Source organism: Macaca mulatta, chromosome 9, assembly GCF_049350105.2.
Source record: "Macaca mulatta isolate MMU2019108-1 chromosome 9, T2T-MMU8v2.0, whole genome shotgun sequence".
Lineage (NCBI taxonomy): Eukaryota > Metazoa > Chordata > Mammalia > Primates > Cercopithecidae > Macaca > Macaca mulatta.
The window spans coordinates 79370447-79383493 of NC_133414.1; the positions used below are offsets into that span (position 1 = coordinate 79370447).

At 48.7% G+C, this 13047-nt stretch overlaps 1 protein-coding gene across 1 annotated transcript; it reads left to right on the forward strand.

Annotated features, from left to right (window-relative positions):
• Nucleotides 1-1216: 1216 nt before the first annotated feature.
• NPFFR1 (neuropeptide FF receptor 1) lies at nucleotides 1217-12845 on the forward strand. The gene is made up of 4 exons (XM_028853556.2): nucleotides 1217-1280; nucleotides 1950-2294; nucleotides 8000-8099; nucleotides 11850-12845. Exons 1-4 carry the CDS (start codon nucleotides 1217-1219, stop codon nucleotides 12718-12720), a joined length of 1380 nt encoding a protein of 459 aa, XP_028709389.2. The 3' UTR covers nucleotides 12721-12845.
• Nucleotides 12846-13047: the final 202 nt, after the last annotated feature.

Consider the following 13047-nt stretch of genomic DNA (forward strand, 5'->3'; position numbering starts at 1 on the left):
GGACCTGTGAACTAAAAAAGACTTTGGAATCATGTCAACCAAATGTAGTATGGGGATAGTGGTAGATTTTATCATAATGGACCTTAATGAATCACACTTCCATGTCCACACCTCTTCTGCAATGCTATATTGCTTTTCTTCCTATCAAGAGGTGAAACTATCCACTGGCTTGAATCTGGGCATCCCTTGTGACTTGTTTTGGCCAATAAAATGTGACAGATGTGATGTGAAAATTCCAGAGTCTCGGTTTTAAGAAGCTTGTAGCTTCTTTTCTTGCTTTCTTGGAACCCTGAGACCACTGTTCTCTGAAGAAGCCCACACTAGCTTCCTGGAGGATGAGAGGCTACGTGGAGAACTGAAAGACATCCCAGCCAATCGCCAGCACTAATCACCAGCCATGTGAGGGACACCTTGGACCTCCCAGCCCCAGCTTAGCCAGCAGATAACTACAGCAGCTGCATGAGAGTCCCAAGAGAGACCGGGAGAAGAACTACTCTGCAGCCCTGATGGTGCCAGCTCACTGGCCCTGCTCCCCTGAGGGTCTTTAGCCTCCAGGCCCCCAGCCTCCATTGAGCCTCCAGGCCAGTGGCTGAGTTCTGGGTGTGACAGAAAGATTCCGTAGGGACTCTTCATCCCCTGGAACAGGCCTCATTCAGTCCCAGAGGAAGGCAGGAGGAGAGTTTATGAGACAACATCATGAGTCACCCCAACTAATGACTTCCCAGAAGAGCTGTGGTTGGACACTGAGCCTTCCCTTCGAAGCAAGCCTGGGGAAACACACACCAAAGCCTGGTCCTAATTCACAGACACACAGAGCAGGGCCAGCTCTGCTGCAGCATCATCATGGGACCTTGAGCAAGTCATGGAACCTCTCTGACCTCCAATTCAAACGAAACTAACACCTTAGGGTAATTCAATGAGGGTTTAAAAAAAATACAAAAGGAAACAAATGAGGCTAATACCTAGTGACTTACATCATGGGATGGCTCAGAGAGCTAAATAAAATAACAGATGTGGAAGCGCTTTGTTAAATGCTATGCAGGCAGAACAGCTGATCACGGGACAGGAGGAGGCAAAGGTCGAGCAGGAACCTCTGCTTTGGATGTTCTGCTGAATGTGATGTGCCTCTGCTCCTTAGCCCTTGTTCACAGTCCCCCTTCATTCTCCCTTTCTCTACGGCCTTCTTGCCTTTCTCAACTAAAGTTCCGTGGAGGAGATGAAGGGGAAAAACATCAAAGAGTTTAAGGGCATAATAATTGGGTTCCAGCGGAAAACAAATGGTACACTCAGAAGGGGTTTAAGTGAATAGAGTTTAATGGAAGAGGGGAGCGGTAAGAGAACCAGCTAGAAACGGTGAAGCACCCAGGGATTCACAACCACAGGAAACTGTTACCATTTGCAGGCCTATGAGTGCAAGGAGAGGGAAGAGCGTTACTGTAGTCATGCGAGCGCTAGAGCCATGAAAGGGGACTCACCCAATAAGAGCAGGCTGTGGCCGTAGGAAAAAACAGCTGCTGGAAGAATTGGGCCAGGCAGGAAGGGAGTCAGAAGACAAATACCCTGACCTCTCTCTCTGTTCCTGCCCTCCCATCTCCTTTGTGCCTGGCATTGGCTGAACCCAGCTAGAAGCCAGAAGACAAGAGAACCAGGGCAATGCAGAACTTAGAGGTTAGCCTCTGGGGCACACAGCAGGGCCAAGAAAGTTGGAACCTAAATAGGGTGTGGGGGGGTTAATAAAGAATAACCCACAGTGGAGAATGAGTTATGGGCAAGACAGGGCATGAAGTACAAGATCAGGGTTTGAGTGGTTTTAGGCTGAAAGTCTTGGATCAGTGCATCCAGTTGCAACTGGAGCTGGAGACATACTTGGGGGACCAGGGCATGGTTAAGATTGGGATACGGAGGGTCTCATTAGTGGTGAGAAATTGGTAATCTCTTCTTTGCCTAAGGTCCTGACCCACATATTCCTTTGGTCCTAGGGGAGCCCTCCCAGCCTCCCAACAGCAGTTGGCCCCTAAGTCAGAATGGGACTAACGCTGAGGCCACTCCAGCTGCAAACCTCACCTTCTCCTCCTACTACCAGCACACCTCCCCTGTGGCGGCCATGTTCATTGTGGCCTATGCGCTCATCTTCCTGCTTTGCATGGTGGGCAACACCCTGGTCTGTTTCATCGTGCTCAAGAACCGGCACATGCGTACCGTCACCAACATGTTCATCCTCAACCTGGCTGTCAGTGACCTGCTGGTGGGCATCTTCTGCATGCCCACCACCCTTGTGGACAACCTCATCACTGGTGAGTGCAGGCAGTTGGCAGCAGGAGTGTCCCCCACCCACACTTCAACTTCTCAGATAAGGCCAGAAATCGAAGCTTGAAAGACAGACATCATTGCTGGGCTGGCCTCTTGGCCATGCCATGGTCTCGAACTCTTAAGACAGTCTTGGAGCTGAAGAGTTAGACTAGAAATAAGAGATATAATGAATTCCCTGTTTTCTTTGTGCCTGGCATGATGTTACTTTTCATGCATTATCTTAATTCATCCTCACAACAATCCAATGAAGTAGAGTTTATGGTCCTCCCCATTTTATGGAAGAGGAAACATGCTCAGAGTGGTTTAGAAACTGGTCTGTAGTCACACAGCTAATAGGTGTCAAGGTCCACATTCTCACACCCATACTTCTAATTATTGTATTATACCATTCAGTCCCACTCTCTCATGGAGCTCCCATGGGCAGAATTAGAGCCAATGGGGAGAAGTGGAAGGGAGGCAGGTTTCCTCTGAGTCAGGAACTAAAACTCCACTCATCTGAGCTGGAAATTGATCAGGGCACAGAAGAGAGTCCTGCCTGTAAGTAATGAGCTCTCCATCCCTTGGAGTGTCTAAGCAGGGACTGGCCGGCCACTCAGTGGACCACTTGACCTCTAAATTCCTGCCTGTGCATCCTGCAGATGTCAGAACAGCACCATCTACTCTCTACTCTCTCATGCGACTGGCCTTTCTTGTTTTAGAATCAAGTTTCCACCAACCTGAGACTCCAGGTGAGGGACTGCTTTTCAGAGATACAGAGACCCCTAGAGGTCTTAGCCTGCAGATTCTGAGCTCAGAGCTCCCAGCAGCTCACTGGTCCTCAGGATTCAGAGCCATTCGGAGTGAGTTCACTGACTCAGGGCAGAGGGAGCCACAGCCCGGGTTTCTGTAGGTTCTAGGACCCAGGAAGTGGAGACAGTGCAGAGTCAGCTCCCCTCCACAGTACTGGCTCTGTCTGGTGGAACCGTTACTCACTGCTGAGTCCCAGCTTCCTTTGCCGATGCTGAACATAAACTGCATCCCTCTCCTTTCCAACATGTAGACACACACACATGTGTACTCAGGCACATATGTGCAGAGATGCATATATGTGCAGAGATGCACACATGCATACACATAAATACATGCATACCAGTCAACAGTGATATAATGAGGTCACTACCTGGTTAAGGTGGTGTCTCTCAGTCTTTTTCACACACTCATATTCAAAATATTGTTTGAATACATAAAACATTCAGATGGTTCAATAGTCAAAAGCTACCAAAGTTCTCCAGTGAAAAATCTCCCTTCTGCCCCTGTCCTCTGGCGTCCCGGCTCCTATCCCTCCTGGGAGGCAACTAATGTTGCCAGTTTCTTGTGTCTCTTTCAAAAAATATTTTATGCGAGTGCAAGCAAATTAAGCACATGCTAAGGTTCCAAACAGTCCCGTACTTTTACTTCCCACCACACCCCACTTAAAAATATATCATGTATGCTGTAAAAAAGATTCATTAAAATCAACTTACATGTTGTTATACCATATTAATAGATAAAAGAGTTTCTCATTCTTTTCACCAACTGCTTAGAATTCCATTGTATGAATGTACTACAATTGATGCTGATTTGTATTTATGTTGTTTCTAATACAATCTTCTGCAATTAAATAAAACTTCACACAGCTTCCTTTTTTTCTCTTTCTCTCTCTCTCTTTCTTTCTTTCTTTTTTTTTTTTTTTTTTTTGAGGCGGAGTCTCCCTCTGTCGCCCAGGCTGGAGTGCAGTGGCCGGATCTCAGCTCACTGCAAGCTCCGCCTCCCAGGTTTACGACATTCTCCTGCCTCAGCCTCCCAAGTAGCTGGGACTACAGGCGCCCGCCACCTCGCCCGGCTAGATTTTTGTATTTTTTAGTAGAGACGGGGTTTCACCGTGTTAGCCAGGATGGTCTTGATCTCCTGACCTTGTGATCCGCCCATCTCGGCCTCCCAAAGTGCTGGGATTACAGGCTTGAGCCACCGCGCCCGGCCCTTTTTTTTTTTTTTTTTTTTTTTTTGAGTCTCACTCTGTCACCCAGGCTGGAATGCAGTGGTGTGATCTCGGCTCACTGCAACCTCCGCCTCCCAGGTTCAAGCGATTCTCCTGCCTCAACCTCCTGAGTGGCTGGGATTACAGGCGCCTGCCACCACACCCAGCTAATTTTTGTATTTTTAGTAGAGACGGGGTTTCTCCATGTTGGCCAGGCTGGTCTTGAACTCCTGATCTGAAGTGACCTGCCTGCCTCGGCCTCCCAAAGTGCTGGGATTACAGGCATGAACCACTGCACCGGCCTCTTTTTTGGAGACAGTCTCACTCTGTCATTCAGGCTGGAGTGCAGTGGCACAATCATGGCTCACTATAGCCTCGACCTCCCTGGGCCCAGGTCCTGGGACTACAGGCATGTGCCACCACGACTGGCTAATTTTTCTATTTTTTGTAGAGATGGGGTTTTGTCATGTTGCCCAAGCTTGTCTCAAACTCCTGAGTTCAAGCCATCTGCCTGCCTCAGCCTCCCAAAGTGGTGGGATTACAGGAGTGAGGCACCATGCCCAGCTTTTTCTTGCTTTTGTTTTGTTTTGTTTTGTTTTTGAGACAGTCTCGCTCTGTCACCCAGGCTGGAGTGCAGTGGCCGGATCTCGGCTCACTGCAAGCTCCGCCTGCCGGGTTTACAGCTTTCTCCTGCCTCAGCCTCCCGAGTAGCTGGGACTACAGGCACCCGCCACCTCGCCCAGCTAGTTTTTTTTGTATTTTTTTAATAGAGACGGGGTTTCACCGTGTTAGCCAGGATGGTCTCGATCTCCTGACCTAGTGATCCACCCGTCTCGGCCTCCCAAAGTGCTGGGATTACAGGATTGAGCCACTGCGCCCAGCCCATGCCCAGCTTTTTCTTCCTTTCTTTTTTTTTTTTTTTTTTTTTTGTAACTCACATACAGAAGGTTGAGTCATTCATTCAGTCTACAGTTCATGGCACTATGTGATTTCCCACTCTGTTGCAAAGCTCTTCTTTTGTTTATTTGTTTCCTTCTGTATACATATTCCACTCTCCATCTCTTCTCTGACCCAGAGGCGGCCATTCTGTTATATTTCTGTCTTTTGTATGCATTCGTAGAAAATGTGCTGTGAATGTATGCATGTTTTACATTTAAATATTTTTGTTAAGATATAATTTAACATACATTAAAATCTGCCTTTTTAGTATATAGTTCCACAAGGGTTTTGTTGTTGTTGTTGTTGTTGTTGCTTTTTAAAAAGACACGGTCTTGCTCTGTCACCAAGCTGGAGTGCAGTGGTGAGATTATAGCTCACTGTGACCTCAAACTCCTGGCCTCAAGAGATCTTCCCACCTCAGCCTCCCCAGTAGCTGGGACTACAGAAATGTGCTACCATGTGTGGCTAATTTTATTTTTAATTTTTGTTTTCATAGAGTTGGAGTCTCACTATATTATCCAGGCTGGTCTTGAATTCCTGGGCTCAAGTGATCCTCCTGCTTCTTCCTCCCAAAGTGCTGGGATTACTAAGCTGGCTGAGAATAGTATTTAGAAGCCAAGGTCTGGGTTCTAGGTGTGCTCATGGGTATTGGGGTGTCATTGCTTCTAGGTGCTCTCAAGGGACAGAGCTAGGAAATATATGTATACTAACAGAAATATTTCACACACATATCTTTATTTCTGTATCTGTCCACCTGTATGTGTATTAACATGAGTTCAGACTGATACCTTTGATTCCAACCCACTGTCACAGGATTCATTTTAACTTGACCCTCTTCCTTATTGGTAACTTCATTTTCAGACAGTGAGAAATCTAGCTGTATTTATCTACAACATATTTACTTATTGGTTCAATCTTAGTATACACATAAGGTAGCTTCATTATTGCTAACATACTTCTTTCTGTGATTGAGGTTTGCCTGATATTTTCCCATAATTAGATCCCGTTTATTCAGTTTTGTCAAGAGTACACACATTTATTAGTGACAGTACAGAATTTGTATACAGTTCTTTTTGCTGTTATAGTATACAGTCAAAATGTTTTGCAAAGTTACTCCAGTTAGTGCGTTTCTTCTTCACCCCTTCAATGTAAATATTATTCAATTTAAATACAATATTATTCATTTGTAATACAATTAAGCTTATTTGTTAATGTTTGTATTTCACTTTGGGTCCCCCTCCCCAACCACATTGTGATAGATGATAATTGTTTATTTTTTGAGTGAGTGAAACATTGCCATGATTCTAAAAAGTCAGAACCATAAAAAGATATACTCAGAGAGGCATCACTCTCATTATCTCACCTAGCCCATTCACCCACTATTTCTACCCAGTTCTTATCATCTCTCTGTTTAGATAGCTAATCTCATTATTCTGATTTATCTTTTCTGTATTTCTTTGGTACAATGAGAAAATAAGCATATATTTTCTTAATCTCTTTTTTCTTACATGAAAGGTAATATACTACAGACAGTCTTTATACTTTGCTTTTTGCAAACCACATGCCTGTGGTTCCAGCTACTCAGGAGGCTGAGGCGGGAGAATCGCTTGAGCCAAGAAGTTGAGGCTGCAGGGAGCCATGATCACACCATTGTACTCCAGCCTGGATGACAGAGCAAGACCCTATCTCAAACAACACAACACAAAACAAAACAAAACAACTGATGTCTGGGTCCTATCACTAGAGACTCTGATTGTAACTGGCCTGGCATGGGTCTGAGCATTTGTTCTTTGCATAGCTCTCCAGGTGATTCTCATGAGCAGCCAGTGTCAAGAACCACTGACCTAGAACCTGAGCCAGGGCTATGGGAGCAGAGAGCCAGGCAGGGCTGGATGCTCTAAAGCTCATGGAAAGAAATCATTGGTCAATATAAAGAAAATCTCACTAATACTGTTGACCCTTGAACAACATGGGTTTGAACTGCATGGGTCCATTTATATGAGGGTTTTTTTCAACTAAATGCAGATTAAAAATACAGCAAAACCCGTGTATATTAGGCCATTCTCATGCTGCTATAAGGACATACCTGAGACTGGGTAATTTATAGAGGAAGAGGTTTAATTGACTCACAGTTCTGCAGGGATGGGAAGGCCTCAGGAAACTTACAATCATGGTGGAAGGGGAACCATGTCCTTCTTCACAAGTCAGCAGGAGAGAGAAGAATGAGAACTGAGTGAAGGGAGAAGCCCCATATAAAGCCATCAGATCTCGTGATGAGAACTTACTCACCATCACAAGAATAGCATGGGGGAACCCACCCCCATGATTCAGTTATCTCCCATGGGTCCTTCCCATGACTCGTGGGGATTATGGGAGCTACAATTCGAGATGAGATTTGGGTGGGGATACAGTCAAACCATTATCACCGTGTATATACAGAGGGCTTCCTTTTTCTATACACAGGTTCTGCAAGGCTGACTGCAGGAATGGATTACGTGCAGATTTTGGAATTCTTGGGGGTCCTACAACCAATGCACTGTATAAACGAGGGGATGACTGTAGTGAGAACTGTCCACGGTTTTATGGGCTGGTTGGTTCCTCATTTCTGGAAGTGTGCAAGCAGAGACCAGATAACCGCTTGCAGGACATGGAGGAAAGATCCAAGCTCAGAGGGGACTTGGCTTAGAGGGCTTGCGGTCTCTGGCTCTTGATGGGTGGCCATCTCTCACTCTGTGGGGGCCTCTGTCATTGCAGGGTGGCCCTTCGACAATGCCACATGCAAGATGAGCGGCTTGGTGCAGGGCATGTCTGTGTCAGCTTCCGTTTTCACGCTGGTGGCCATTGCTGTGGAAAGGTGAGAGGTTTCCTGGATGGATTATCCCTAGGCCAACTAGGGCCTGGCATTAAGAGGAGCCACTGCCTCTAATGCTGGATTGGCTGGAAGGCTGGGGCTGCACTGTGGTAAGTGGGGCTAAATCCTGACCTGCAAGAAGAAGGGTTGTGGACCCAGCTGCCCTCTCCCTAAACTTGGGGAACCTGATAAGGACACTACCACCCCCTTCTGGAAGGCCTGAAGGCAGCCTTAGTTGGCTTTCGTTGAGATTCCTGGGGTCTGTGAGGAGCTCAAGAGCAGTCCTCATTTCCTGAGCAGCAGGAATCTAAGCCAGGAGAGCCAGAGCTAAGGGGGACAGCTTAGGGGTGGGTCTCAGTATGGCTGGGGAGGAAGGATTCCTCCGTGCTCCTCATTCTGTCCCCACTGGCTCCTGCTGGTTCCTGGCAGCCCAGGCCATACTCAATCCCCATGTTCACCCCTTCTGGTTTTTCAGCTTCACATTCCATCGGATTCCCTGGTAAGTATAAGTCTATCATGTGGCCAGAGGTATGGAGCAGAGCCAGGGACAAGGAGGCTTTGCAATCAATAAAGCACTGATTTATTGAGGAGGCCTCCATATTGCACTGCATGAGTGCTCCTCCCCCACAGCATTGTTAGTGGTAGAAGGGCATCCTCTGGTTGCTTCACCCCAGGGAAAGGTGGGCAGGCAGATCAGCTGGAGGTGTGCTCACTCCTATCTTGGTGTATCATGTTGGGTGGGTCACCTAACTACTCTGAGCCCCTGTAGTCTCACCTGTAAAATAGTAGCTACCCTACAGGATGGTTGGGAGGCTTCAGTGAGCTCCTGCTTGTAAAAGCTTATGCACAGTTCCTGGCACAGAGTCCAAATATCAGTTGCTAATAGTATTTTGTTTCTTCTGCACACCCATTCCCTCCTCCTTGTTCTCTCCCCAGCATGGGCATATCTTAGCCCTGCCCTTTGTAGAATCTAGTGTTCACATCCTCTCTCCACCTCAAGCCCAGTTTTTTGTAACTCAGTGAAGTAGGCAGCTGGAGTAATGAAGTGGGTTCTACTCTCCATAAGGCCACTAACTAGCTGGGTAATCAGGAGAAGTCCCTTCCTTTCATCAACCTTTGTTTTGTTATCATTGTTGAATGAAATGAGAGTGTACAACTTCTCCCAGTGGTGTTTGCAGTATTCTTCAAGTCCCACCTCATCCAGGAAGCCTGCCCAGATTACCCCAAGATTCTCCTCCACCCATTTACTGCTATTGCACTCATAGCCAGTACTGCAGGCTTTAAGAATTATTTATTCTCTGGAGATTTCTTTTCTTTTCTTTTCTTTTTTTTTTTGAAGGGGGAGACAGCGTCTTGCTCTGTCACCCAGGCTGGAGGGCCATGGCGATCTTGACTCACTGCAACCTCTGCCTCCCAGGTTCAAGCCATTCTCGTGCGTCAGCCTCTGGAGTAGCTGGGATTACAGGTGCGCACCACCATGCATGGCTAATTTTTGTATTTTTAGTGGAGCAGGGTTTCACCATGTTGGCCAGGCTGGTCTCGAACTCCTGGTCTCAAGTGATCCGCCCTCCTCAGCCTCCCAAAGTGCTAGCATAAGCCACTATTCTCTGGAGCTTTCTTGAGGGTGTGAAGTATGAAGCCAGTAGGTCAAAGTAGGTCAAAGACAACAAGGCTTGAGTCAGGCTGTGGGAGAGGTAAAAGGTCAGGCTATGAGGCCAAAAACTGGGTTGGCAGGAGGGCAGGACGCAGTGTAGTGAAGTGGAAAGGACACTTGACTGACAGTCAGCTCTAGACCTATGTTCCAGTGCAGGTTCTGACTCTAAACAGCCACGTGACCGTAAGACCCCCACTGGGCAAGGTTTCCCGGAACCTCCATTAAACAAGTAAGATTGACTGTACATTCTCCAGGTTTCTATTTTCTGGCATCAGTAGATGACAGAAGCCATTCTGGGGAGTAGGAGCCCTCCACCTTTTTCCTCATTATTAAGCATTTGAAATGTCTCAAGAAGCGTAGTGTTATCTCACTTAATCTTCACAACTACCCCATAGAGTAGGTCATACTATTGGCCTCATTTCACAGATGAGGAAACTAAGGCTCAGAAAGTATTTTGAGTAACTTCCCCTCTGGTCATTCAGGCATTTATCTAATCACACTCTACCGAGATGAAAAGCCATTGCATCTGCCCTCAAAGAGCTTGCAGTTGAGCAATCACCTTTGCACCACGCTGCAGGGGGAGATTTTTACCTACCCCTACAGCAGCTGTTTTCAACTCTGGTTGCACAGTAGACTTCCCCAGGAGCTTTTTTTTTTTTTTTTTTTTTTTTTTTGAGACAAGGTCTTGCTCTCTTGCCTAGGCTGAAGTGCAGTGGTCTGATCATGGCTCACTGCAGTCTCAATCTCAACCTCCTGGACTCAAGTGATTATCCTGCCTCAGCCTCCTGTGTAGCTGGGAGAATAGGCAAGTATCCCCTCGCCTGGTTAATTTTTTTGGTAGAGATGGGGTTTCACAATGTTTCCCAGGCTGGTCTCCAACTCCCGGGTTCAAGTGATCCTCCTGCCTTGGCCTCCCGAAGTGCTGGGATTATAAGCATGAACCATGGCACCTGACCCCAGGAGCTTTAAAAACAAAAACAACAAATAACAAACAATGCTAAAATCCCTTTCTAGACTAATTAGGTTGGAATCCTTGGCCTGAATACGTAGGAACGGGTTTTGTTTTTGTTGTTGAAATGCTTCAGGAGAGTCTCATGCACATGGAGGGTTAACAGCTACTGGTTTATATGGCATATGAAGCAAGACAAATCTGGGTTCAAGGCTGGTCCTTGCAACTTGCTGTGTGACCTTGAGCCAATTGCTTAACACTTGAGTCCCAGTTTCCTTGTCTGTAAATCAACAGCATAATAACTATCTTAAAGGCCTCACCTTTAAAAAATAAGAAAGGGTGTAATAACAGATGCTGAGTTGTCTTCATGAGGAAATAAATGGTGCAGACTTGTCCTTGCATTGTGGAGATACTGACTATGGCCAAGATGACATAGGGACAGCCTGACATGTAGGCTCTACATCTGACCTCCTGAGGTTTTCTGGAGAATCTATAAACAGAAACTGTGTTATTGGACGCACCTAATCGTCCTTCTCAAGGACAGACTGTGCACTCTGATCGCTCTGCTAGCTGCCAGCTAATCAGTTTACCCCCAAAAGTACATAAAGGGCCCCGTGAGGCGGCTCACACCTGTAATCCCAGAACTTCGGGAGGCCGAGGCCGGAGGCTCGCTTAAGCCCAGGACTTTGAGACTAGCCTGGGCAACATAGTAAGAACTCATCTCTACAAAAATTAAAAGACATTAGCCGGCGTGGCCGCGCATTCCTGTGGTTCCAGCTACTCAGGAGGCTGAGGTGGGAGAATCACTTGAGCCCGCGAAGTGGAGGTTGCAGGGAGCCATAATTGCGCCACTGTACTCCAGCCTGGGCGACAGAGGGAGACCCTGTCTCAGGAAAAAAAAAAAAAAAGAAAAGTGCAAAAGTGCACACAGGATTCATTGTTCCCACATGATCTGCGGTTTCCTCCTCCCTTCTCACAAATCCTGTAGCTGCCTTTTTTCTTTGACTACTCAGCCAATTCAGGTCTCAGCTGTTCTTCGAAGCCGCCCTAGATGCGATAATGAAGGTCAGGTGCCCGCATCCGACCCTCCCTCCCCTCGCGGGGACCCTAGGACCCACCCAGATCCCGCCTCTCTCTCTCTCGGCGGCAGGTTCCGCTGCATCGTGTATCCTTTCCGCGAGAAGCTGACCCTGCGGAAGGCGCTGGTCACCATCGCCATCATCTGGGCCCTGGCACTGCTCATCATGTGTCCCTCGGCCGTCACGCTGACCGTCATCCGTGAGGAGCACCACTTCATGGTGGACGCCCGCAACCGCTCCTACCCGCTCTACTCGTGCTGGGAGGCCTGGCCCGAGAAGGGCATGCGCAAGGTCTACACCACTGTGCTCTTCTCGCACATCTACCTGGCGCCGCTGGCGCTCATCGTGGTCATGTACGCCCGCATCGCTCGCAAGCTCTGCCAGGCCCCGGGCCCGGCCCGCGGTGGGGAGGAGGCGGCGGACGGGCGGGCTGCGCGGCGCAGGGCGCGCGTGGTGCACATGCTGGTCATGGTGGCGCTCTTCTTCACACTGTCCTGGCTGCCGCTCTGGGCGCTGTTGCTGCTCATCGACTACGGGCAGCTCAGCGCGCCGCAGCTGCACCTGGTCACCGTCTACGCCTTCCCCTTCGCGCACTGGCTGGCCTTCTTCAACAGCAGCGCCAACCCCATTATCTACGGCTACTTCAACGAGAACTTCCGCCGCGGCTTCCAGGCGGCCTTCCGCGCCAGCCTCTGCCAGCGCCCGTTGGGGAACCACAAGGGGGCCTACTCCGAGCGGCCCGGCGGGCTTCTGCACAGGCGGGTCTTCGTGGCGGTGCGCCCCAGCGACTCCGGGCTGCCCTCTGAGTCGGGCCCTAGCAGTGGGGCCCCCAGGCCCGGCCGCCTCCCGCTGCGGAATGGGCGGGTGGCCCACCACGGCTTGGCCGGGGAAGGGCCTGGCTGCTCCCACCTGCCCCTCACCATTCCAGCCTGGGATATCTGAGGTGGTCCCGGGAGGGCTGGCCCCTGCCTGAGGGCCCCGATTGGACACGAGATGCATGCGCGCGACAGCGGCCTGGTGAGGTTAGGAGAGGATGCATGGTGCCTCCCTCTCCAGAGCCAGGCAGTGGTGGGCGGCTGCTGGTGATGTCTTCTCTGCTGCCTTCACCCTCAGTAGAGGCAAATGCGGGGAACAGGAAGGAACCAACTTGCCCTGAAACCCTTCTGTGTGGTGGGCTTGACAAACATCATCTCACTGAATTGTCACAACGCTTTGGAGATAGGTTTTCTTCTCTTTCTTCTACAGATGCAAAAACTGAGGCCTGGAGAG

Bases quoted from the DNA above. Each gene is read 5' to 3' on its own strand.
- NPFFR1 (XM_028853556.2), top strand. From the start codon at position 1,217: ATGAAGGGGAAAAACATCAAAGAGTTTAAGGGCATAATAATTGGGTTC. The intron at 1,281-1,949 runs GTACACTCAGAA...TCTTTGCCTAAG, and splicing joins GTTCCAGCGGAAAACAAATG to GTCCTGACCCACATATTCCT. The intron at 2,295-7,999 runs GTGAGTGCAGGC...CTGTCATTGCAG, and splicing joins TGTGGACAACCTCATCACTG to GGTGGCCCTTCGACAATGCC.